The sequence below is a fragment of the Pleurodeles waltl genome, chromosome 9 (genome assembly GCF_031143425.1).
Source record: "Pleurodeles waltl isolate 20211129_DDA chromosome 9, aPleWal1.hap1.20221129, whole genome shotgun sequence".
In the NCBI taxonomy this organism is placed as follows: Eukaryota; Metazoa; Chordata; class Amphibia; order Caudata; family Salamandridae; genus Pleurodeles; species Pleurodeles waltl.
This window is the reverse complement of record NC_090448.1, coordinates 60,267,556-60,293,031: the sequence shown is the minus strand read 5'-3', so window position 1 is coordinate 60,293,031 and position 25,476 is coordinate 60,267,556. Positions and strand designations below refer to the sequence as shown.

The window sequence follows — 25,476 nt, the reverse complement described above, 5'->3', positions numbered from 1 at the left end:
TTACAAGACAGTGGTACATCGGTCCTGAAGCACTACTTTTCTTGTGTCGCCCCCTACCCCACCTAACATTACAGTGATTGCGCTGTATTTACAATATGGCACACCATACCAGGCGTTAAGACAATAGCGTAAAAAAAAAATGACGCTATTGTGGAACTTTGCTACACTAGCGTCAAAAATGTTGACGCTAGTACAGCAAAGCACAGGGAGGCCCATTGATTAAAATGAGTGCGTCATTTTAATGCCTGCTCTGAGCAGGCATTAAAAATGACAGGAAAAATAGTGCAGTGTGATGTTGTAAATTTCATTGCTCCATTTTTTCGGGCCTAGCTGTGTCGAAAGCCACCCCTTGCATACTTTATGCCTGGTGCAGGAATAATGTGGTGCAAGGGTTTACAAAGTAATAGGGCACGGGAGAAAGGTCTCCTTAACCCAACCTTAGCGTTAAAAAAATGACGCTAGGGGCTTGTAAATATGCCTTTTAATGCTTTATAAGTGCAACGTATGTGTATAGGCCAGCTTTGTCTTCCTTCCTGATCTGGTGTCTTGGATTAACTGATTTAATCTGCTTACATATGCCAAGGTAGCAGGTAAGGCAGATTCATCAGAAATCAACCGCACATCAGGGTTGAAAAAAAGGAATAAAGTTCCCTGTGTGACCTTGTACCAAACCCTAACCATCCAGGCCACGCCTCTCACATAGACAGCTATCCCCAGAGAGAGGAAACCTGCTTGCTACCTATATCACCGAAATAGCACCAACAACCTGCTGCAGGCGACTTCGATACTTCAACTTACATGTGAACGTGTCTGTATATGTTTACATTCTGAACTGACCTATCCCTAGTGCGCATCAAGGCCATGTTCGGATGCAGCTGCTCATCCCTGCCAGGCCACCGGGATTGCAAGGAAACAAAAAGAAGTCCTTCCGGGGCACTCCAGTGCAGGGAATAATTACATGTCAGGGTCTGCTTGTGTGCATTTACTTGGCGGAAGAGTATAAGGTGTATTGCCTTACGCTTGCAGGCGACGGGCGAGGTGACCGCGACGCCGCTGTCCCTGTAGAATCCAGGCTGGCACCTCTGGCAGCGATGCCCTTCAGTGTTGTGTTGGCACTGGTCGCAGACTCCACCGCTCTTCTTCCCTGACGTCAGCCAGACGTTCAGGTCAAAATGGCAGCTCTCCGAGTGGTTATGGCAGCGACACTCTAGGGAGGACGAGAGAGCACAAGTTACTACATTTTCATTAGTATCTCGGTGCCAAGTCTCGTCGCTCATTTAGCCACTAATTCATTCACACGCTCACTCTTATAGTCGCCTTTTCATTGACTATTGCTCTTTGTCACTGTTTGCCTCAGTCTTTCTCCAGCCCTTTGCCACTCAGCCATTCGCTGTTTTTCACTCACTCACTTTCGCTTCACTTCTCATTATCTCATTCAGTCACTCCTCTCACTCACTCAGTCATCCAGCCATTCTCTCCTATGTTCTCATTCACTCACTCTTTCTTTCACTCACCCAGTTACTCAGTCACTTATGAACATACTAAAACAAATACTCACTCACATATTCACTCACGCCCTTTCACTTTGCTTCTCATTATCTCTTTCAATCAAACTATCACTCCCTCTCAAAAATTGAATAATTCCCTCTGCCCTTCACTCCCTCTTAGACTCTTTCCCTCACCCAGTCACTTATCTAGTCACTCAGTTTTTAGGAATCTAATTAGACAATCACATACTCCCTCACTCATTCGTTCCACTTTATACTTAGACACTGAGGGATTTATGTTTCGGCAGACGGGCTATCCGTCACCGTTGTGACCACCGAAATCTAAATCAGGCTTTGAGTCTTGCCTTCACCTCAAGCCTATTTCATCCACCACTAGACACTGCCTGTCACTTTATCCCACTCTTGTAGGTTTTAATCCCTGGTTTCTCCCTTTCTCAGTGTATTCCTGTCTTTCTCTTCCTCCTCCTTTCCCCTTTATCCATTTTGCGTTTTTTACTTCCATGCTCTGAATCAAAGGCTCTTGAAGTAAAATAAGTACCTGTTCCCACATATAAGTTCCACTGGGGCCTACCTGCAAACACCGGCTCAAATTAAGCACTGGAAGTGTAAAATTATAATGTTAACCTTTTAAATGGAGGCTTTATAATTTTCCATTTAAACAAAGTTATGAGTTTTTCCTTCAATTACACCTCTGGGGGAATTGTCCTGTTTTTTCATAAAAGTCCTCAAATAATTGATTTATAGCTATGTCCCTGGAAATGATGAGTAACAAAGTTCATGTGTATGTTTTCACCTGCAAAAAAATATTTTGGGCAATTTTTCCTGCAATTATTTAACACCTCCCCACACATATTGCAAAATTTGTGATGCATTTCCCATAAATACCTGATATTTTTGCAAGTAGGGTTTCAGAGTTTTGCACAACACATATGCACTGATTGTGGGTTTGAGTCCAAAATGGGCGCACAAATGCATTTTGGGCTAAGAAATAGTGCTAGATACAACAGAACATGCAAGTGCAAAGCTGCCGCTCATGCTCACTAAATGTGTCTTGGGGTAGGATTTTCACCCAATTTACTCCTGGCATTTGGTACTATTTTCTTACTGCAAAAGGACCCCCCACCCCTTGCATCCAAAATGGGTGCAAGAACACATTTTGCACTAAGAAATAGTGCAAAATGTGCTGTTGGGGTAGACTTTTTCCCCAACTTATTTCAAGCATCTAGTGCTATTTTCTAGTACTAATGCACCCTTGAATCCGAAATGGACACCAGGATGCATTTTGCATTAAGAAATAGCGGTAAATAAACCAGAACGCGAGCGGCTGCTCACGGTTGCCGAATGTGCTGTTGTGGTAGGATTGTTTTCCCCCAAATTACTCTTAGCTATGCAAGCAGGCATAATAGTAATAATATTGGAAATTCTGCACCAAAACGTAATCAGAATTACCGAAATTACTTCTATTATGTCAGTGTAATTAAAGTTTTGATTCAACATATAATTTGGATCTATGGTCTTTTCGATAAACACAGCGGTTTATTAATTTAACGATTTTCATAGGTTGGGAGACAGCAATGTAATGGGTAAAGAGATGTTTATGAGGTTAGGGCATTGGCTTGCAGATGATCATTAGATGTGTATCTATGCTTTGACTGTGTTCATAGAAAAATATCTTTATTTTTTCTTTATTCTATTTCGGTATATTGTTTTATAAATGTGTGTTTATTTAAAGTATTTGAAATGTTTTAACTTTATTTGCTTTTTATTTTTTTTGACTCATCTTTATTTATTTCATATAGTGTTTTTTTTCAATTAGTGTTATTCTCTTTCCATGAAACATTGTGAATATTTATAATTATTTAAGGATTTCAGTTATATTTTTTACTTTGTTGTTATTTTTGTGATGTTAATGTATATTGCTTTAATTTAGGTTTACCATAATGGATAACTATTTTCTTAAAATATTATTGTATCGTAGAACATCTCAGAAGTACACACATGTTAATTAACTGCTAATAATTTTGTACCTGCATGTGTAATTCTACTGTGCGCATAGGTGTTATTTTGACATTGATGGAGATGAGCAGAGCTTCACTTCCTCATGGCCACATTATGAAGCAAATCTTCAAGAATAAAAAAGGATCAGGCTGCATAATGACGAGGTTGGCTAATTCCATCACAATGTGTTGATATCACATCCTTACCATCAAAACGTGTGGAGAGGTGATCTACTAACCTCAGATTGATATCAAATTATTAATTTAACTAAATGTATTTGTAAAGTAATTCATTTGAGCACTGCAGATAACTAATGTCAATCTCAAGGGCTGGTTTTCAGAGTCACGGCTTCTGGTATTTCTTGAAGTAAAGGTAGGTCCTGATGCCTTCAGTTGCAACATCAGGCTCCAGGATTTATAAAGCCAAAAGGTGAAGGAAAATTATGGAGAAAAGAAACAATCTGAAGCTCATAAAAAACGTAGCAATGAAACAGGCCAGACAACAAAATGAGCAAGAGTCTCCAAGGTGAAGGTCAAGCCTGAACACTGAAGAGCTGAGCAAGAAGAAACCAATGAGTCCAACAAGCAAGCAACAAGCATGGAGATACTTGTGACACAAGATGAACAAGTTCTGGTTGCCTTGGGAAGCTCTAACAGACTAATGCAACTTCATGGAATCCCCTTCAGACAAAGAAAATATGGTCTGGAATAGCTGACTACAGGTTTATTTAAAAAACCAAGGGCTGATTTAGAGTCTGGCGGATAAAATTGAATTGAATAGTCTGGCAAATGGGTTACTTCATCACAAACGTGACGGATATGTCTCCATCGTACTACGATCTCCATAGGCTATTATGTGGCAGCCGGAATATCCATCGCCTTTGTGATGGAGGAACCACCGCCGTCAAATTCGAAATCAGGCCCTAAATAATTTTATGCAGACTCATTTCTGACAATCACTGTAATGGCACCACAACAAAAACACAAACAAACTATTTGGTTGTGTGAAGCTTTTGAGGGACGTTGCACACCAGATGAGTTGACTCAACCCCAGAAGCCCGTGCGTGACCTAGCGGAGAGCCAGCGGCAAATGCCAGTAAAAGGATGCGGCCCAATCTGCCCCTGTGTCCCTCAGCAAGGATGCTCTCTGCCCAAGTCCCGGCCCACTGAGTGGTGCAGTCGCTGAAAAGATAAGCAGCAGCTTACCAAGGAGAGGTTCAATAGTTGTCCTATTTAAGAATAATGTGTTTATTTTGATGCAGAAGTTACAATTGTGTCTGTGGAAAGATTGTCTACCTACTTTGTGAAAAGAGAGGTCACAGTGAAACACCAGCTTCATTTATCACATGAGATTATCACCCCATGTGTTATACAGTGTGGGCTGGCTAACATAGGCATAGTCACCAATAGATAAAGTGAGCCTTTTAAGTCAGAAAACACAGTGCAAAACATGGAAACAAGTATGCATAGTTTTGCTATAGTACTGACAAATTGTGAATAGTTGTTACTTTGAAACATCTATTCTTGAAAGGCCTTAAGGTGGCGCTGGTTAGCATTTCGAAAAGGCACATATCTCCTTTTGTTTACAACACTACACTTTACCACTATTGTATGAGCTACTACGTGTCCCCTCCAAATCCTGATTTAAAGATTCTAATTTCTAATAGATTTTTACTAATTAGATTAACAAAAGTGGACAGACTGACTGAACCCTTACCTTAACTTCCTTTCAGTGTATTCTCTGCAAATGGACACCCAGTTAAGCTAAAAGTATCCTTTCAGCAGAGTACATAAGTAGGCATGCCATCAACTTTCAGACTTTGAATGATCCATAACTGTAGAAGATAATATGTAATAACAACATACTTTGGCATTCATTGGGCTCCCCAGTTTTTCCATCACCGGGTTTCCATGGCAGGTCGTTGTAGAGGGGTGCACACCTCTCGCAGTGGTCCCCCGCTGTGTTGTGTTGGCACACACACTTCCCATGGACCTGTCAGAAGAAGAGAAGCATTAAAACAATTTGGAGTGAACTACACAGTAGCACATTAGGCATCTTAGTAACAGTTGAGTATGTGGTTGAGCTTCAGCTTAGAACCATTCAGTGCCTTTACTAGAACATGTAGGTTTGGTTTGGCAATATGCGGCATAACTATTTTTTCAATATGGCAAGGAACAGCGGTCTACAATTTACACACTAGTCCATATCCTCTCTTTCAATTTTAATCACCATACAAACTTGACATTTACTGTTCATTTGTACCTATTTATTTGAATGTGAGGTATAATTATTCTAACATAAGGCCCAGGCTATCTACCACCCCAAAAACCAAGCAACCAGATCCTAAATTGCATCTATATCAACTTGCGGCGAAGAGATGACTCATACAATATTAGAAAACAGAATACAGAAGCATCCTTCATGCAAATCCCATGAGTTATAAACAAACACTTGAAGTTGTGCAGGAAACTCAAAACTACGCACTTTCATCAAGACTTTGACTAATATGCTCAGCCCTGCAACGTCATGCCTATCCCCAGAGGCACTTGTAACTACACCTTGTAGATATACCCTACTACTGATGTAAAATAACTAGACCATGTCGGAGCTAGTTGCTTCCCTCTACTGGTCCTATTGACCACGTCCGTACCAGTGTGTAAGGCCCAGCATTCCCTATGGAGGCATCTTCTTCAACAATCTGCACACAAGATTGCTCTCCTACTGCTTCCCAGACTCCTTGTAAAACTCTCAAGAATCTCCTCATCAAGAACATGTCCAATATCCCAGTAAGGCATCTCCACCCATCTCAGATCAGGTGCTTGACATGGCTTCTGTTTTTCAAGCTCTCACTCTATCTCCCTTAATCCCTTTTATCTTGTTTCTATCAGTGAGGAATATGACATTTCTCTCTTCTAAGTCCTTTGCTAATTACAGGTTTCAGAGATTGCCTGTTGGTATTGAATTGTGTCATTGTGGAAACTGGAATGGGAATAGGGCTTTGCATGTTGTAAACATGGCAGCGTTGTTACATACTCCTGGTTAATATGAACTGTGGCATGGCAGTGTGTGCTTTTTGTCCTACTGGTAAGGTTCAGACCCTGGCATCATGGCAGTATCTGAACTGTGACGGATAACTCTAGTCTCTCAGGACTGAGCCTCAGCAGCCAACACCAAGAGGGTAATAAGCAAACACTACTTGTCCTAGTACAATGAGAAAGAGTCCTGCGGCAGTAGGCAACCTCTGGCATAATGAATGGCCCTGCCCCCATTTTAACATCAGGAATGAGCCATGGCACACTGATAGAAAGCACCTTAGGTTGGATTTTGTTCCCCGCACGTGGACAAGGCTTTTAAACTATGATAAGTATTCTTTCAACAGCATAGCTAATCTAGCAGGCGTGACGTCATCCTTTCAACACATTGAGCAAATCTCTTACATTTTACAGGAGCAGCCACAGCCAGCTGGCAAACTGAGCAACATGTTCGTATCTAAGTCCTGGGATGTTAGAACAGCCTCCTAATGTTGTCAACACAATTGCCTGCCTAACATTTAGGAAGTGGGCCCACTTCTAACATTTTTGGAATAAATAACTTCCATGCCAAAGGTCAGTAGGTTTGTGCGGTGCCAGTAGAAAGATGGGTGCTGTAAGAATCACAATCCAAATTTCAGGGAGGGATACAGAAAGACGCAGAAGGTTATAAGGCTGTATGTGAGCAAGTTTGAAATACATTTGAAGTGCCAAAACTGGACAAGGTATTTTAAAACCAAATAAAACTGTCAGAATCTTTGACTTTCTAGTTCTTATATTTTTGTTTTAGTTTTAACACATACAAGTGGCATCAAGTGAGCCAACCCTAGCACCATCATAATGTAACTAGCTGCACCATAGAATAGATATATATCGAAGTATCCTGCCATATAATAGCACTAGTTGTAATGGTGTCTTCTTTTCTGTAAATAGAATGTTCATGGTCGAGTAACTGGCACAGGAATATCGATGCTCAGTGTCATCATTTTAAACTGGTGTTATTTTTTCTGGAGCGATGTGTTCTGTGAACTTTGTTTCTAATGGAGCTGGATGTATGAGATGGTAACCACTCTTTCTGTGGCCGCCCATTTGCCTTCTGTGCATCCAATGTTTTGTGTTGGTGTAACAGTTTCCTGGTATGCCCTAGATGCAGGGTAGGATGGGCAAAAGGGGAGGTTTCCCGCACACACTCTGGCAGACCATGAACACTGGGCTATTTAATTCGTTTCTCTTCAGAAATGTCTGTAAAATATATACATATATTATAATTAAAGCATAAAGCACAACAAAACATGCACATTTATGCTGTAGAGTGCATTTTCTAACTTTTTCTTGAGTGGAGAACCTCCTCCAATCCCTGAAAAGATAAGAGTTACCTCCCTGCTGGGACTAGCCTGAAAAGCGATGTCCAGGTGTCACTCGGTCCCCATTACAGCCCTGGGTGTTGAAAAGCAGGAAAGAGGCCATGTGGCATTATTCAGGAAGGCACGTGCACACTTAAGTTTAATATTGGTGCAAGAATACACTGGTTTACGAGTGTGATGTTTTTATTTTCAGAACGTGGATTCACACTCTTAAAACGATGTGTACATGGACTTTCACAAGTGAGTGAATGTTCCAGGAAGTGTGTCTCTCTCACAAAGTGATGTTTTTGTCATAATCGATTGTTTCCCACTGGACATATCAGCGTAAAGATGGTTGTTAGTTATTCCGATGGAGGACAGTGTTACATCTTTGTTCAGGGTAGAACGAAGAGGGAATACTACCAACACTGGCGAGGAAGTGGTTGTTCCACAGAGAATACTATTTTCCCTATAAAGGAAAAAAGACAAACATTTTACTGGAATTGTACTCCAGCGGTACATTTACACAAGACATTTACACAAACAGCGCTGTTTTTAGTGCGCTTAGCCAATCTCGTAGTGCTCCTAGAAACTGCGACATTCTCAGCTCCCCAGGCTCTTAGTGGGCTCCTTTGCAAATTCTAAAAAAAAAAAATGTCAAAACTTTCTTCCAAATGTAAGTGGAAAGCAAAGAGAGTGGAGTTTTCACTTCGTGAATCATATCCTACAGACCACTTGGATCCACTAGGGCACAACAGCAGAATCACAAACTAGCATCTTTGTCACGTGTCCACCCACAGCTGCACGAACCGCAGCTTCTCTGGGGTTTACTGTGAACTCTGCACCAGATTCCCTCTGCCATCAAAATATCTTCCACTTTCTGCCTTCTTTATGAAGGCACCATAAGCTCTCCTTTTAGAGGGTTTATAGTGCCTTGGGTGACTAGAGGCGCTGTAGTTTTCAAACTGCACAGTACATTTTGTAAATATATACATAATAAAGAACTAAAAAACGTATAAAACATGATTACAACCAATGAAAAATCCAGCTCTTTGATATTCATTTTGACTGACAGCGCACACTAGACTGACACCACGAGCTATGTTAAAAAAATGAAGTCCCTCGCTCCCTTGATCCGTAATTTCTAGGCCTCTTTTGTTCGGTCCTCTCCTGGAGCCAGCCCAGGACACCTGCAGTGGCTGATGCCAAGGCTCGACTGTGGCCAGCTGGCAGACTGGTGAGTGGAGGGCCACCCACTTCCGGTAGAATGAGGCCGGACGCCCGGGTGTGCCCGTCTCTGCCTTTTTCTTTCACTCACATAGCTGCTGATCCATGGGCACTTGGTGCACAAAACTGGGCAGGATCAGTTTCAACAGACTGCCAGAGCTGCCACCCTGGCACTTTCTGTATATTTATCTCGCGTTCTTACTGCCGCTGTCTGATCTATTGTGATTGGAAAGGAGTATACATTGAGGTAAAGCTCCCCCTGTGTACATTTTAAGGAAATTGCAAGTCACCGGGGTACCCCATGACCATATAGCAGCCACTGCCTGCCCATATGGGCTGAGGGGCCACGCTCCCCCCTTTTTCCCCAGCAAGAAGAGTGTCTGTCAGGCTGTCACAGTGGTTTCTATGTATAATTATGCCTATCCACAGGGCCGGCTGTAGTGCTGGTGGCACCCTGTGCGACAGTCTTTTTTTGGCGCCTTCCCACCCAATGACCACTGATGACGCTGAAATGAAGGTTTTACATTTATTAGCGCTTAAACGTAGTGTAGCAATAATCAAGTGTGACTTTAATCGAACTAAATAAGATTGTACGGAGACAAATGTGCCCTCAGAGTAGTTTGCCAACATTTATAAGCGTGCTTCATATAACGTGATGTATTAGAATCGTATTAGTTTGACATAATCGTAAACGTGTGCAATGATTCTCTTGTTAGAAATGTTTTAGCTTAGCATTACTTTAGTGGAGGCTTTGGCCTAGCTGCCATGTCTCACGATTTAGATGCTCGTATTTTTCCACTGTGCTAATAAACGTGTATTCTTGCTTGAAGCTGTACTTTTCCAGTGAGATCGGTTCACATGCTTATCTTTAAGGTTTTGTGCCAGCCTGGCATCTTCTTCTTTGCTCCAAGGTCAATCTGCAGGTGCAGACAATGGACGCTCTGAAACTGAGTTAATTGGTAAAATATGTTGCAACTTACGTTCCAGACTCCAAGGATAATGTATGCCTAGGTAGAAGCTTGTAAATTGATGTTTTTGATTGGACAATTTGAAGCCAACCTATGAACCCTCCAATGGAAGACCCTACTGGACTTGAACTGTTGTCTATAAAAACCAGGTGCACAAGAAGAAAGGCCCCCTTTTTGGCTATTATCTACCGGACATTTGGACATTGCAGCTATTATGGCCCATTTTGTTGCGACGCCATTTTGAGAGACTTTGATGCTTTCTCCTATCGAGAGAAAGAGACTTTGAGTAATTCTCTCCCTAGAGACTTTAACTTTGATTTGCCCCCTTTGCATGAAGTAATAGTTGTCTTTTACCTTGCCGCTGTGAGGCAATTGCCCCGTCCACCCTGCCCCTTTGTCCCGTCCCATGCTGATTGAAACCGGTACCCATGCTGATCGAAACCGGTACCTGTGAGACGAAGACTTCCTTGAATGCTGATTGAATTTGGTAAATATGAAAGGAAATTGTACAATTGCATTGTGTTTCTTTTAGGTAACCAACTGCTGATTTTTGATAAGAGCCCTAGTTAGGAGCTTTTCCAAATTAATGTTGCTAAATTGTTTTTTGCATGAAACCCCACATGCAGATGCTAATTTGAGGTTAGGTGAGGATTCATTTGTGCACGATGCAATTTGAGACCTTGTTATGCTGACTAAATGTATGCAATTAGCTCATTACAGATTATAGTTTTAGTAGTTTGCGTTGCCATCATCGAAGGCATTGTTATTCAAATGCTGCATAGATTGCATCTTTTCCGTCGCTATGGACAGTTATTAATGTTCATTTACATATATCATTTGGTGTTGAGACACATCTACATTGTGCTAGCTTTGTTAATATAGGGAAATAAATTCACTAACTTTGCATAAACTGGTGTGGTTATTCATGACCGAAAGGTCATGGTTTCGTCGAAATGTATTCTGGATTAATTGTAAAGTGTTATGTTGATCAGGGCATTGCTTATGTTCGTTATTGATTATTGATTTGATTAAATTGACCACTCACGAGTGAGGAGAGTCCCACTTGGTCAAAAGATTCATCGACCCAAGAGCGTCCCAATACAGGTAAATTATTAGGTCGGAACGCTCTATCAGTAGATGGTAGCAGAGGACGGTTACGCCCTTTGGGACCCCTTAGTCGAGAAGTACATGGTGTTGAATTAACGGTTTCGCCTTTGGGACCGCAATCGAGAAGTTTGAATTAGATTTTTCTTGGGTAAAACAGATTGAGAGAATGATGATGGGCTAAGTCCCCCGCGACTTTCCCGGGATCTCGGAGCTTGCGAATGGAGAGAACGGAGGTGTGGAATCGGCGTTGGCGGTACTAGTGATGGTATGAGTGAAGTTAGGGTTTTGCGCTTGCACAGCTTATTGCCGCAGATTGTGTGAAAAGGTTGCGAGGATTTTAGAGAATAGCGGAGGTGCGACTCCGAGTGTAGGAGTAGAGAAGTCGTCGAACTTCATAGAATATAGCGGAGGTGCGACTCCGAGTGTGAGAGTAGGGAAGTCGTCGAACTTCATGTGCATGTGGCGCTTTGTGCTGAAAAAGGTCCACGTGGTTGTTGTTGTTGAGACGGGCCCTGCGAGGTCAAGAGACTCCGGAGTATGTTGAAAAGTGTATGAGACACTTGTTTTATGTTGTGGTCTGGTCGGTTTAATAGGTTGACCGGGCGTGGTCAACGAGTCGGTACGTGTGTTAAGGGAGTGAAAGAAACTTCGACTTCGGGCTTTGACAAATTCTAAGTGCACTAGAATAGATCATTGACAAGTTGAGAGCAGAGTCTGCGGGTCAGATTTGCTTGCGAAAGTGGGGACCGAGAAAGATGGAATAACTGCCGAGGCTAGTGAAAAATCCCTAAGGTCCTGAAGCGATTGTGTTACCCTTCCTGTAGTAAACCGACAGATCTGTTTTATTATTATTTGGTTGCTCGCGATACATGCTAGAAGTTGTTACGAGAGGAGCTGAGTGAAGGAGGACTAGCCGCAAGGCTTTGTCAGCCGCAGTGTGTGTGAGTGTGACGTCACTAGGAGCCGCGCTGGGATAGGTTGGTTGTAGAGAAGGGTCGCGCACGGATTGGACGCAGTCCGTGGGGCTCGATTGGAAGGGGAAAGGCAAGCGAAGAGTATTCCGGGAATTAAAGTCACCTATTGATTACAAATTTTGCGAAGTAAAAGACGAGAAAATGAATTTTTTTAAAGCATTAAAGAGTGCGATGAAGGGGGAGTCTTACATTAAAGCAAGCGTAGGGGAGGAGACGCCACCCGAAGGTACACCAGCTTACATTGTAATGGAGGAAAAGGGGGTAGCTCTGTGCCTTTGGCTAAAGCAATGGCACAAGCTGACAGAGAATCATGGGAGCGTAGCGTTCCCGAACCATGGGACATTCAATATAAGGATCCTCGAAAATTTGAGATTCGCAATGTACGATATGAAGGTACCTCCAAGGCCAGCACAGTTTGAGGCTCTAGCGATTTGGGAATTAATGGCTAGACAGCAACAGCAAAAGAAGTTCGAGACCAGGATGAGAAAGGTAGAAAAGACACTAGCGGACGCTAGGTGGGATAATGCACAGAAGGTGTGGAGGTCAGATGTATTGCAGGGGATAAAATTGTTTCCCACAATTGCTAAGGAAGAAGAGGCGACAGGTAAGAAAGCTACCTGTAAGACAAACAGGAGGTGTTCCAAAGATAGAGAGGAAGACGAGTCAGAGGATGAGGAGTTCATCATGCAATTGCTGAACGACCGTCCACCACCTTATGCAGAGAGTGGACAAGGTCCAAGTACCAGTTCTGCCCCTCCGGCACCGGTACAGAATAATGAAACTTCAAATTCAGAAACGCCATCGGGATCTAAGGACCCGAGTTTATTGTTCACCCCGCAGATACCGCAGGTTAGGAGAATATATCCAGATGTGCCTATATTGAAAACAGCAGAAAATTATCAGCCGCAGGTCCCAAGGTACTACAGCAGTGACAACGGTACGGGAACGATTCTAGATCCAACCGTAATGGGAGTACAGAATGGTCGCCACCCAACATGGGCACAAGCTGAATCAACCCAGTTTTTGATGCCTCTAAAGCAGATGCATGGGGGAACAGCACATGCTCAGATGACGGGGAGTCAGACGGGCATGCCGGCAATGATGACCCATAGTGTGGGCATGAACATGCCTCAGAACCTGGGGAATGGACAGAACCCAGATGCGATATCCCTACCCATTACTGTAGGTCCACCGGTACCTTTGTACAGTCAGCCTAACTCAGGTGTGAGCGGTCAAGGATTAGTGATGCAGAATGGGATGGAAAGGAGGTGCATAGAAAACACTCCAGAGACAACTCCGATAGTGGCTCAGCCAACTGGATCTGGGTCCTTGATGGAGTTTAGTCGCATATGTGCTCAGTCAACAGTGGTGAGGTCGAGTCCCCCACTGGTGATACCGCTGTCATCGAACACTGAAAAGTTGCCGCAACCGTCAATGGCAGTCGATGTGAATGCTACACTGATGGGGTTGAATGCGCAACAGCTGACACAATGGTTCAACAGTCTGAATTCCACACAAAGCTCAACCAGTGGGAAGGGAGAAGAGTATCTGAATAGGGTAAGGTTGAACATGGAAGCAGACGAGTTGGTGGAAGGGACTATGGATGTGAATAGGCTAGAGTCCTACTCGGAAGAAGAGCTGAGGTATCTATGTCCCAGGATTACGAGAGAAGTGAACAAGGTACACAGAAGGTTGCAAGAAATAGCTGACAAAAACGGGGTTGAGATAGACAAGACAAAACACTTGAGCAGGAGCTATAGATTGGATTTCGGGACCACAGACTTTGAACACATGAGGTCAGCAGGCATGAAAACGCACCTTAGAGAATTGCTGCAGAGTGCACAAGTGTGGAGGTGCTTAGACAAATTGGAGAGCAGGTGGGCAAAGAAAAAGGAAAAGAAGAAAGACAGTGTCCCCGAGCACAACGAGAAAAGACCACAGAGTAGTGATGCAATAGCCATGTTACCAATGAGGGAGACAGCAGGGGGAAAATTAATACATGTACCGTGGCATAGAAGCGACATTCAGCCTTTCACGGATGATTTTCCCAAACTGAGAGAGAAGCCGATTGAATGGTATCAACAGACTGATAGGTTTGTGAAGCTTGCGAAATGTCTTTGGGAAGACCTGAACACCCTCTTTGAGATTGTGGTTCCGGCAGATTTGTGGGAAGAATGCAAAAGGGCTGTAGGTTGGCCGACAAGTGAACCAGAGAGAGACAGGGATACGGGTGCACCGTCACCTATGGTAATGAGCCTGTACTATAAAGTGATTGAGCATTTGAAGACGAAGGTTGCCGCGAAAAATGTGGATTGGCAGAAGATTGATCGGACCGCCCAAGAGGCTAAAGAGTCGATTCATGGTTACTATGAGAGGTTGTTGAAGGCGTTCAAGAACTACAGTGGTACGGAAACAATAGAGGCGAAGGACATGCTTCATTTTGTGTTTAGATTTGTGGAAGGGCTGAGACCGGAGATAAGTCAGATGATAAAGACGCATTTGATTTGTTGGCAGTCGAAACCTATTGATGAGGTGTTGAATTATGCGAAATACTGTAGTGACGAAATTGAAGTGAAACAGAAAAGGTTGAAGGAGAAAGTGATGATGATGCAGCTTAAAGCAGCTCAGACAGGTTTGCAAGGGTTGCAGGGGTTTCAACAGCAGATACCGCAGCCGCAGCCGCAGGGAAACATGGTGTTTCAGCCGCAGGCGAGAGGCAGAGGCAGAGGAGGCTTTGGGAGTAATGGTCCGGATTTGAGCACTGTAGTGATTCAGAATGGTGTGCAGGCAATGAAAAAGGTGATGCCGTGTCACGTGTGCGGAATCGTCGGTCATTGGAAACGCGAGTGCCCGATGATGGTGCAGGAAGGTGCAGGTGTTGGTCAGCAAAACAATGATGTCAATGCATTTCAGACAATGAGGGGACCGAAAATGAGAGGTCCAAACCCAAATTTTCAGACCATAAATCAGCTGCAGGGATTACAGCCCATGCAGCCGCAGCAGATGCAGATGCCCCGTATGCAGATGACGCAAATGCAGCCAATGCAACAGCAGTTACCAATGGTACCTAATCAGCAAATGCAAATACCTTTGGCACCAATGAGTCAGCAGCAAGTGATGGTTCCTCCACAGGTTTCGGGTCAGGTGATGAGTACGAATGGCACAGTACAACAGTTCCCATTACACAGTGAGAATGGAATAAACGATGGATGGGAGAGTGAAAGTTCAGATGAGGAGGGAAATTGTGTGCTTGCAGCATCCTTGGAAGTTGATCAAAAGGGTCCGTATGTGGAGGGAAGAGTCATGGGTCATCGTGTTTCATTCTTGGTTGACACAGGAGCCACACGTTCAACTGTTAGGAGCATTGAAGTACCAAATTTGCCCCTCTCAGGGAGAACAGTTCAAGTGGTGGGAGTAGCAAACAGGTACCTGACAAACCCAATAACAGATCCAGTACCAGTCAGAATTGGTAACTATCAAGGGTTACATAATTTTGTGGTATGTGACTCAAGCCCGATAGCACTGTTAGGGAGAGACCTATTGTGCAAATTGGGATGCTCGATCATGTGTTCGTACGATGGAATTAGAATTCAGACGAGCAGTGATGGGGAGGAAGAGGACAGTGTAGAAGGGGACGAGATGGAAATTGTCGATGAAAAATATCCTCTGATTAACCTTCTTCCAATGATAACTGAAGAAGATATTCCAGCTGAATTACGGGAAACACTCGGAAAGGAAGTGTGGGATATGACAGGAAAGGAGGTGGGATTGGTGAAAGGAGTGGAACCAGTGAAAGTGACAGTGAAACCCAATGTAACTTTTCCCCAGACCCCACAATACCACATGGCACAAGACACCCTCATGAAGGTCGCCCAACTCATTGATGAGTTTGTAAAACAGGGAGTACTGAAAGAAGTGTTAAGCAGCCCATGTAATTCACCAATCATGGGACTAATAAAGCCAAGTGGAAAAGTCCGAATTGTGCAGGACTTGAGGAAAATAAATGACATCGTAGTCAAATGCTGCCCTGTAGTGCCAAATCCAGCTGTGATAATGTTTCAAGTCCCTTGCGATGCCGAGTGGTTCTCAGTCATCGACTTGTCACAAGCTTTCTTTTCGGTGCCTCTTCATGAGGACAGCCAATTTCTCTTTTGTTTCAAATTCCTAGACAGAGTTTACAGTTGGTGTCGAATTCCTCAAGGGTTTTCTGAGTCACCGTCAATTTTTAATCAGATTTTGAAGAAGGACCTGGAAGCGCTAGAATTGCCATTCGAGTCAGTCCTAGTACAGTACATTGATGACTTACTGATTGCATCTAAGACAGAAAGTGGCTGCACAGCTGACACCATTGCCCTACTGAACCACTTGGGAAGGAATGGACACAAGGTGTCTCCTTGAAAGTTGCAGTTCTGTCAGAAGAAAGTGAAATACTTGGGTCACCAAATAGAGAAAGGGTCACGGAGAATAATGAAGGAAAGAATAACGAGTGTACTTCAAATGACTCCACCAAAGACGAGGAGGGAGGTGAGGAAGTTTTTGGGGATGGTGAGCTACTGTCGCCAGTGGATTCCCAACTTCTCGACTCTGGCAAAGCCTTTACTGAAACTGACCCAGAAGGATGCATTGGATGAAATTGAGCTGAAAGGAGATGAGATGGATGCCTTTATTGAATTGAAAGAATGCATGTGTAGGGCTCCAGCTTTAGGTATGCCTGATTACACAAAGCCTTTCACATTGTTTTGTCATGAACGTGATGCATGTTCTTTGTCTGTCTTGACTCAAGCCCATGGTGGCATAAACAGACCAGTAGCATATTTTTCAGCTACTCTGGATCCGGTCGCAGCAGCACTGCCTGGGTGTTTGCGCGCCGTAGCAGCAGTTGGTATCAGCCTCACTCAGAGTGAAGGAATAGTGATGGGACACCCATTAACAGTCATGGTCCCTCACTCAGTTGAGATACTTTTGACCCGCTCCCGAACGCAACACATGACTGGAGCAAGACTCACAAGGTATGAAACAATAATTCTGGGCTCACCGAATGTGCAGCTGAAAAGGTGCACTACGCTGAATCCAGCAACCTTGCTTCCCGGTGAAAATGCTGAAATTGAGAACGCTGAAGACGTCGAGCATGACTGCCTTCAGGTGACTGAATTTTGCACAAAACCCCGACCTGACATTAAGGATACTAAGCTTGAAGAAAATGATCAAATTGTTTTTGTTGATGGGTCATGTTTAAGAGACGCATTGGGAATATTGAAAGCAGGATATGCTGTATGTACTGTAACAGGTGTCTTGGAAGCGTCCTGGCTCCAAGGAGTTTATTCCGCACAAGTAGCAGAGCTTGTAGCCCTTACAAGAGCATGTCAACTGTCTGCATTGATGAAGGTTACCATTTACACTGATAGTCAGTACGGGTTTGGAATTGTGCACGACTTTGGGCAACTATGGTCACAGAGAGGTTTCCTGACTTCTTCAGGGTCCCCAGTGAAAAACGGGGAGAGAATAAGGGTATTGTTACACGCCATTCAAATGCCAGCCGAAATTGCAGTGGTAAAGTGTAGTGCTCATACAAAAGGACAGGACTATGTTTCTCTGGGAAATGCATATGCGGATCAAGTCGCAAGATTTTGTGCCTTGAACTGTATATTGCTCAGGGATGAATGGAATTTGATAAATGAGCCAGAGCTCGAACCAGCTGAAGCATTTGCTTTGAAAGTTGTAGATACAATGGATGAACTAAAAGCATTACAGAATAGCGTCAGGGAGGATGAAAAAGCTTCCTGGATTAAATCACAATGTACAAAGAGACCAGATGAGATATGGGTTTCAAATGAGGGAAAATTTGTTTTACCAAATTGTCTCTTATCGCAGCTAGCGCGGTTCTATCATGGGCAGGCTCACCTAGGGAGAGATGCCATGATAAGATTGTTCAAAACTGATTGGTTTAACCCCAGATTCCGTCAAGTTGCAGAAGCAGTTTGCCACCGTTGTGTCACTTGTCAGCAGATGAACCCAGGAAAGGGAACAGTTGTGAACATGGGCCACATCGGTAGGGCAGGCGGCCCGTTCAGCCGGATGCAGATGGACTTTATTGAGATGCCTGTGCATGGAGGTCTGAAGTATGTGTTGGTGATTGTGTGCATTTTTAGTCACTGGATTGAAGCATACCCCACACGTAGAAATGACAGCCTTACAGTTGCAAAACTATTGCTGAGGGAGTTGATACCACGTTTCGGATTCCCGATCTCTTTAGAATCAGATAGGGGAAGTCACTTCAATAACGAGGTGATAAAGTTACTTTGCGAAGCGTTGAACATTGAGCAAAAACTGCATTGTAGCTATCGCCCTGAAGCATCAGGACTGGTGGAACAAATGAATGGTACACTGAAATCAAGAATGGCGAAAATTTGTGCATCGACAAATTTGAAATGGCCTGACGCATTGCCTTTGGTGTTAATGTCAATGAGAAACACCCCTGACAGAAAGACTGGATTGTCCCCGCACGAAATTCTCATGGGCAGGGCCATGAGACTTCCCGCAGTTCCCGCAAACGCGCTTTTGAATATTACAGATGATATGGTGTTAGACTACTGCAAAGGCCTGGCTGACGTGGTTCGCTCTTTCTCTCACCAGGTGGAAGCAACCACCTTGCCACCGATCCAAGGTCCAGGACACACACTGAAAGCAGGTGACTGGGTCGTGATAAAGAAGCACGTGAGGAAGTCGTGTCTGGAACCCCGTTGGAAAGGCCCTTTCCAAGTGATCCTGACGACCACGACCGCTGTGAAGTGTGCGGGAGTTCCCAACTGGATTCACGCCAGTCACACAAAGAAAGTGTTGTGTCCCACAGATGAGGAAGTGGAAGCGCTGAAACTGCCAGTACCTGATAACAAAGTGCTGAGCGCTGAGACAGAGCAAAACAGAACTAGAAGCGAACAGGCAGAAATAGACGAGAGAGAAATATTCTCTGAGGAAGAAGCAACAGATTCACTTGGGGAAGACCAAGGAGAAACCTCAGACAGCGACGAAGCGGCTGAAGGTGACAAAGAGCCTGAAGCAGCTGAAGGTGACAAAGAGCCTGAAGCAGCTGAAGGTGACAAAGAGCCTGAAGCAGCTGAAAGTGACAAAGAGCCTGAAGAAAGTAACGGTGACGAAGGGCTCGAAAGAGGTGAAAAAGCAGGAGAGCCTGATCAGAGGAGGGCTTTCCCAGAAGCAGACGGTACAGATAAAGAAAAGGAGAACCTGATTGTCTCCCCAGGAGGAGGGGACAAAGCAGAACAGAACGCAACTGTTCAAACTCCTTCAGGAGAGGTCGCAGGTCCCTCAAGTGGACACGCTGCATAGAAAAGACCAAGTATATCACCAGTAAAAGTAAGAACTGGAGAAACGTTAAACGACAGTGAAGGGCCAAGAGTGAAAGAGAAAAGAAAGGAAGTGTCTGTCGTGGTACCAACATCAAGTGACGAAAAAGACTTGACCAAAGAGGAAAGTACCAGTGAGGCAGAGTCAAAGAGAGATGCAAAATTGAAAAGGAAAAGGATACCAAACAGGAGATATTCCGGTCCAGAATGGGCATATGTAGTTCATGACGATTGGACTGACAAATTTGTATCTCTTAGCCTCGAGAACGAAGAAGAAGAAGAGATACCAATAGAAAAGAAAAGTTTTATGGACACTGTTGATTGAAAAGCTTGTAAATGACATTGCTTGCTATAATATAACGTGATACAACCAGCTGAGACATTGCTAAACCGGATGAGACATTTGATAACTTGATAAGACTTTGATAACCTGATTGACTCTTAAACCTGATTTGAGACAACGTTGCTAACCGAAAAAAAAAAAAAAAAAAAAAAAAAAAGAGAGAGTGAGTTATTGAATTTTGAGAAAAAAAAACAAAAAACATTTGAGCTATTGCTGAAAAGAGACTGAGTTATTGCCGAATTGAGACAAATGCTGCTAACCGATAAGTGACTTGGCTCTTGAAGAAGACCGTGTGAACATTGCGCTCGTTCAGCTTTGTAACTGAATTGCTAAATCGTTTCTTTTAGAGGTGCTTCTAGCTCTCTGATTCTATACAGATCATGACACAAAACAGTAGAGCGAAATATTGTAAATATGTGTGTATAGGCTTGATAGTTGCATGTATACTAATAATAATGGCAATAGTGCTTGGAATGCATGGTAAGGGTGAGAATGAGAAAATTGATGCTTCTACTTTTGCTCCTGTTACTGTCACTGAACTAACCGCACTGAAAAGACTAGAATTAGATGAGAGACACTTGCATGATAAGAAAGAGCTTTCATATAATGTTTTCTATCGCTTGCTAACAGAATATGTTGAGACTATGGATGCGAAAGATTGTTATGTGTGTACACAGATACCGACATCGGTAACGGAAGGGGTGACTTATCACCACATGCCTCTTACATACGGGATTACATGTAGTATAGTAACTTCTAGATTTTATGGGCAAACAAACATACAGTATTTTTACTCAAATTATGATGTTACTTTTGCATATGTTCCTATAATCACGCAGCTTAGCCAGATTGCTAAAGATTGGGATGCTAAAATTATGAGGGAATTTTTCGAGCCAATGCAACCTTTTGAAACGGCTCACGCTCATAGGGAAAATCTTACCTGCTCCCTCTCTGCAGTAGAAATAAGCTTTTTAGATCGCACAGATGATAGAAGGGCACAAATGAATGCAAAATTAGAAAAGGAGCTACATAAGAGGACTTCAGTAGATAATTATGATTTTGCCGCAATAAGAACACAAGGGAAAATAGCTTTAGATGCTTGGCATGTAGGGAAATTTTGTATATATCGTGGTGAATCTTATTATGACAACATTTTTGTAGGAGCGAGTGAGTGTAAACATACGTTTATCTTTAAGGCCAAATGGACATTCATGCTGAACGGACTTGACCCTGTCATACCAGGTGTATATTACATTTGTGGGCATAATGCCTATTATCGTCTTCCAGAGGGATGGTGGGGGAGATGTTATTTGGGTATAGTGTTCCCAAAGGTTTATCAACTGGATGACCTATCGGTGATTCCAAAGACGTCTGGATCCCATCGTATCCAGAAAAGAGAGACCGCAGCTGCGTGGTAGGAGATATATTTGGAGCCATGATTCCTTCATTGGGAGTTGTGTTGAATTCCATCAAAATAAGAAAGTTGTCTACTATAGTGGATAACATGTTGACAAAGTTTTCAGGTGCTATAATCCTGATGGATGCTGAACTTGCAGCGGAAAGAGCTATGACTCTTCAAAATAGGCTTGCCTTAGACATTCTTTTAGCAAAGGATGGCGGCGTTTGCAAAATGCTTGGTGCGCGCCACTGTTGCACTTATATTCCGGACAACAGTGTGAAGATTAAAACAATGCTTGCAAATTTAACGAAAGAGAGTGCAGATTTGAAGGAACTGAAAGAACCAGGAGTTTGGGAGAAAGTTGGAAAGGGAATTGCGTCAGTGGGAAGTTGGCTTGGTGGCATTTGGAATGGAATATTATTAAAAATAATACAGGGAATATTAATAGTACTGATTTGCATATTTGGAATTTGGGGAATAAAAAGAGGAATAATAATGATCATGGAAAGAATTAAAAGAAGGAAGGAAGAGAAAATGATGAAAAGAATGGCAGAAGAATACAAAGCAAGAACAAGGGAAACTAAAAGGCAGAGAGAGCTGACAGAATTTTAATGGCATAAAATTTGTGGGAATAGTTTTGTGTGATGACAAGTAGTCATCAGAGGAGGGATTGATGACGCTGAAATGAAGGTTTTACATTTATTAGCGCTTAAACGTAGTGTAGCAATAATCAAGTGTGACTTTAATCGAACTAAATAAGATTGTACGGGGACAAATGTGCCCTCAGAGTAGTTTGCCAACATTTATAAGCGTGCTTCATATAACGTGATGTATTAGAATCGTATTAGTTTGACATAATCGTAAACGTGTGCCATGATTCGCTTGTTAGAAATGTTTTAGCTTAGCATTACTTTAGTGGAGGCTTTGGCCTAGCTGCCATGTCTCACGATTTAGATGCTCGTATTTTTCCACTGTGCTAATAAACGTGTATTCTTGCTTGAAGCTGTACTTTTCCAGTGAGATCGGTTCACATGCTTATCTTTAAGGTTTCGTGCCAGCCTGGCATCTTCTTCTTTGCTCCAAGGTCAATCTGCAGGTGCAGACAATGGACGCTCTGAAACTGAGTTAATTGGTAAAATATGTTGCAACTTACGTTCCCGACTCCAAGGATAATGTATGCCTAGGTAGAAGCTTGTAAATTGATGTTTTTGATTGGACAATTTGAAGCCAACCTATGAACCCTCCAATGGAAGACCCTACTGGACTTGAACTGTTGTCTATTAAAACCAGGTGCACAAGAAGAAAGGCCCCCTTTTTGGCTATTATCTACCGGACATTTGGACATTGCAGCTATTATGGCCCATTTTGCTGCGACGCCATTTTGAGAGACTTTGATGCTTTCTCCAATCGAGAGAAAGAGACTTTGAGTAATTCTCGCCCTAGAGACTTTAACTTTGATTTGCCCCCTTTGCATGAAGTAATAGTTGTCTTTTACCTTGCCGCTGTGAGGCAATTGCCCCGTCCACCCTGCCCCTTTGTCCCGTCCCATGCTGATCGAAACCGGTACCCATGCTGATCGAAACCGGTACCTGTGAGACGAAGACTTCCTTGAATGCTGATTGAATTTGGTAAATATGAAAGGAAATTGTACAATTGCATTGTGTTTCTTTTAGGTAACCAACTGCTGATTTTTGATAAGAGCCCTAGTTAGGAGCTTTTCCAAATTAATGTTGCTAAATTGTTTTTTGCATGAAACCCCACATGCAGATGCTAATTTGAGGTTAGGTGAGGATTCATTTGTGCACGATGCAATTTGAGACCTTGTTATGCTGACTAAATGTATGCAATTAGCTCATTACAGATTATAGTTTTAGTAGTTTGCGTTGCCATCATCGAAGGCATTGTTATTCAAATGCTGCATAGATTGCATCTTTTCCGTCGCTATGGACAGTTATTAATGTTCATTTACATATATCATTTGGTGTTGAGACACATCTACATTGTGCTAGCTTTGTTAATATAGGGAAATAAATTCACTAACTTTGCATAAACTGGTGTGGTTATTCATGACCGAAAGGTCATGGTTTCGTCTAAATGTATTCTGGATTAATTGTAAAGTGTTATGTTGATCAGGGCATTGCTTATGTTCGTTATTGATTATTGATTTGATTAAATTGACCACTCACGAGTGAGGAGAGTCCCACTTGGTCAAAAGATTCATCGACCCAAGAGCGTCCCAATACAGGTAAATGCCCTGCGGCCAATCCTGACGCTGCTCAGAGCAGTATCAGGATTGGCTGGGAGTCCCCAGCCAGGGCACTCCTAGGCAGACTGGGAGCCTGTGTCTGCTCTTGTCAGCCCAGCAACACAGTGGCAGGCTGGAGAGAGCCTACTGCGCATATGTGTTTGCCGGCCTAAGACGGCTGGCCAAACATACATGCGCAGTGAGGGAGAGTGCTGTGCACTCCCCCTCAGTGCTCGTCACAGTCCGTGACCCCACCCCTTTTAATAGAAAACAATAATAAACACAGTGGTGGTGGGGGGGATTTGACGCTTCTCCGCCCTAGTGGAGGAGCCACGCCTGCCGAGAATGGGGTTTCTTGACCCACCCAAGCATTCCTTAGGGGTTGTACTCCCACCTGTTGTCTCTCTGGGTAGTTTTAATGTACTGTTCATCAGCCAGTGCCCGATCCAGCATGTCCGCCCACCAGGTGATCACTGGATGGACCCTGGCCACCTTGCAAGGTATTGCAACTCGCCTCTTTATGGTTTACTCAGCTTATAAACACTGATCCCTGATCTGCCAACATCAGGCCAGGAAGTCCACGTACAGCGAACATAGCACACAATGGCGTCAGTGCCAGCCATGCACTTGACTGAGGATAATGTCCTTGCTCACAGGAGTCAAAATACCAAAGAAGATCAACACTGCACTGTGAGATCATCAGGGGTCCTTCCTCCTCTCTGTGTTGTCACTTGTGCCTCCCCAGTAATTTTGCCTCAAATCAGTGCTTTAATATGGCAGGTGTTGAGTAAGTGCACTTCTTTAAATTGAAAGGGGGAGGGTCCCAGCACTTCTGAGCAGGAGTGTAGACAATGTACGAACACTTTTCATCAAGAGTACAATCATTGTAATGCCAAAGTACCAATACTCCTAAGCGGGAGTGGAATTATTTTAACGAGTACCAGCACTAGTTAGTAGGAAAGCAATTCTTGCAATGACAGATTATCGGCACTTCTCAGCAGGAGTACAGTTCTTTAATGGCAGAGTACAGGCACTTCTCAGCAGGAGTGCAGTTCTTTAATGGTAGAGTTTAGGCACTTCTCAGCAGGAGTGCAGTTCTTTAATGGCAGAGTACAGGCCCTCCTCAGCAGGAGTGCAGTTCTTTAATGGTAGAGTTTAGGCACTTCTCAGCAGGAGTGCAGTTCTTTAATGGCAGAGTACAGGCACTTCTCAGCAGGAGTGCAGTTCTTTAATGGCAGAGTACAAGCACTTCTCAGCAGGAGTGCAGTTCTTTAATGGCAGAGTACAAGCACTTCTCAGCAGGAGTGCAGTTCTTTAATGGCAGAGTACAGGCACTTCTCAGTAGGAGTGCAGTTCTTTAATGGCAGAGTACAGGCACTCCTCAGCAGGAGTGCAGTTCTTTAATGGCAGAGTTTAGGCACTTCTCAGCAGGAGTGCAGTTCTTTAATGGCAGAGTACAGGCACTTCTCAGCAGGAGTACAGTTCTTTAATGGCAGAGTACAGGCACTTCTCAGCAGGAGTACAGTTCTTTAATGGCAGAGTACAGGCACTTCTCAGCAGGGGTGCAGTTCTTTAATGGCAGAGTACAGGCACTTCTCAGCAGGAGTACAGTTCTTTAATGGCAGAGTACAGGCACTTCTCAGCAGGGGTGCAGTTCTTTAATGGCAGAGTACAGGCACTTCTCAACAGGAGTACAGTTCTTTAATGGCAGAGTTCAGGCACTTCTCAGCAGGAGTGCAGTTCTTTAATGGCAGAGTACAGGCACTTCTCAGCAGGAGTGCAGTTCTTTAATGGCAGAGTACAGGCACTTCTCAGCAGGAGTGCAGTTCTTTAATGGCAGAGTACAGGCACTTCTCAACAGGAGTACAGTTCTTTAATGGCAGAGTTCAGGCACTTCTCAGCAGGAGTGCAGTTCTTTAATGGTAGAGTTTAGGCACTTCTCAGCAGGAGTGCAGTTCTTTGATGGCAGAGTAC

At 43.5% G+C, this 25,476-nt stretch overlaps 1 protein-coding gene across 1 annotated transcript in view; it reads right to left on the bottom strand.

The window, feature by feature from the left end:
• LOC138258943 (netrin-4-like) overlaps nucleotides 1-25,476 on the bottom strand; it is a 233,564-nt gene that overhangs the window by 116,610 nt on the left and 91,478 nt on the right. The window contains exons 4-5 of the mRNA XM_069206287.1: nucleotides 5,372-5,498; nucleotides 1,019-1,207 (exon numbers count right to left, since the gene is read on the bottom strand). Coding sequence (XP_069062388.1) covers nucleotides 1,019-1,207; nucleotides 5,372-5,498 — 316 coding nt within the window. The remainder of the gene's footprint in view (nucleotides 1-1,018; nucleotides 1,208-5,371; nucleotides 5,499-25,476) is intronic.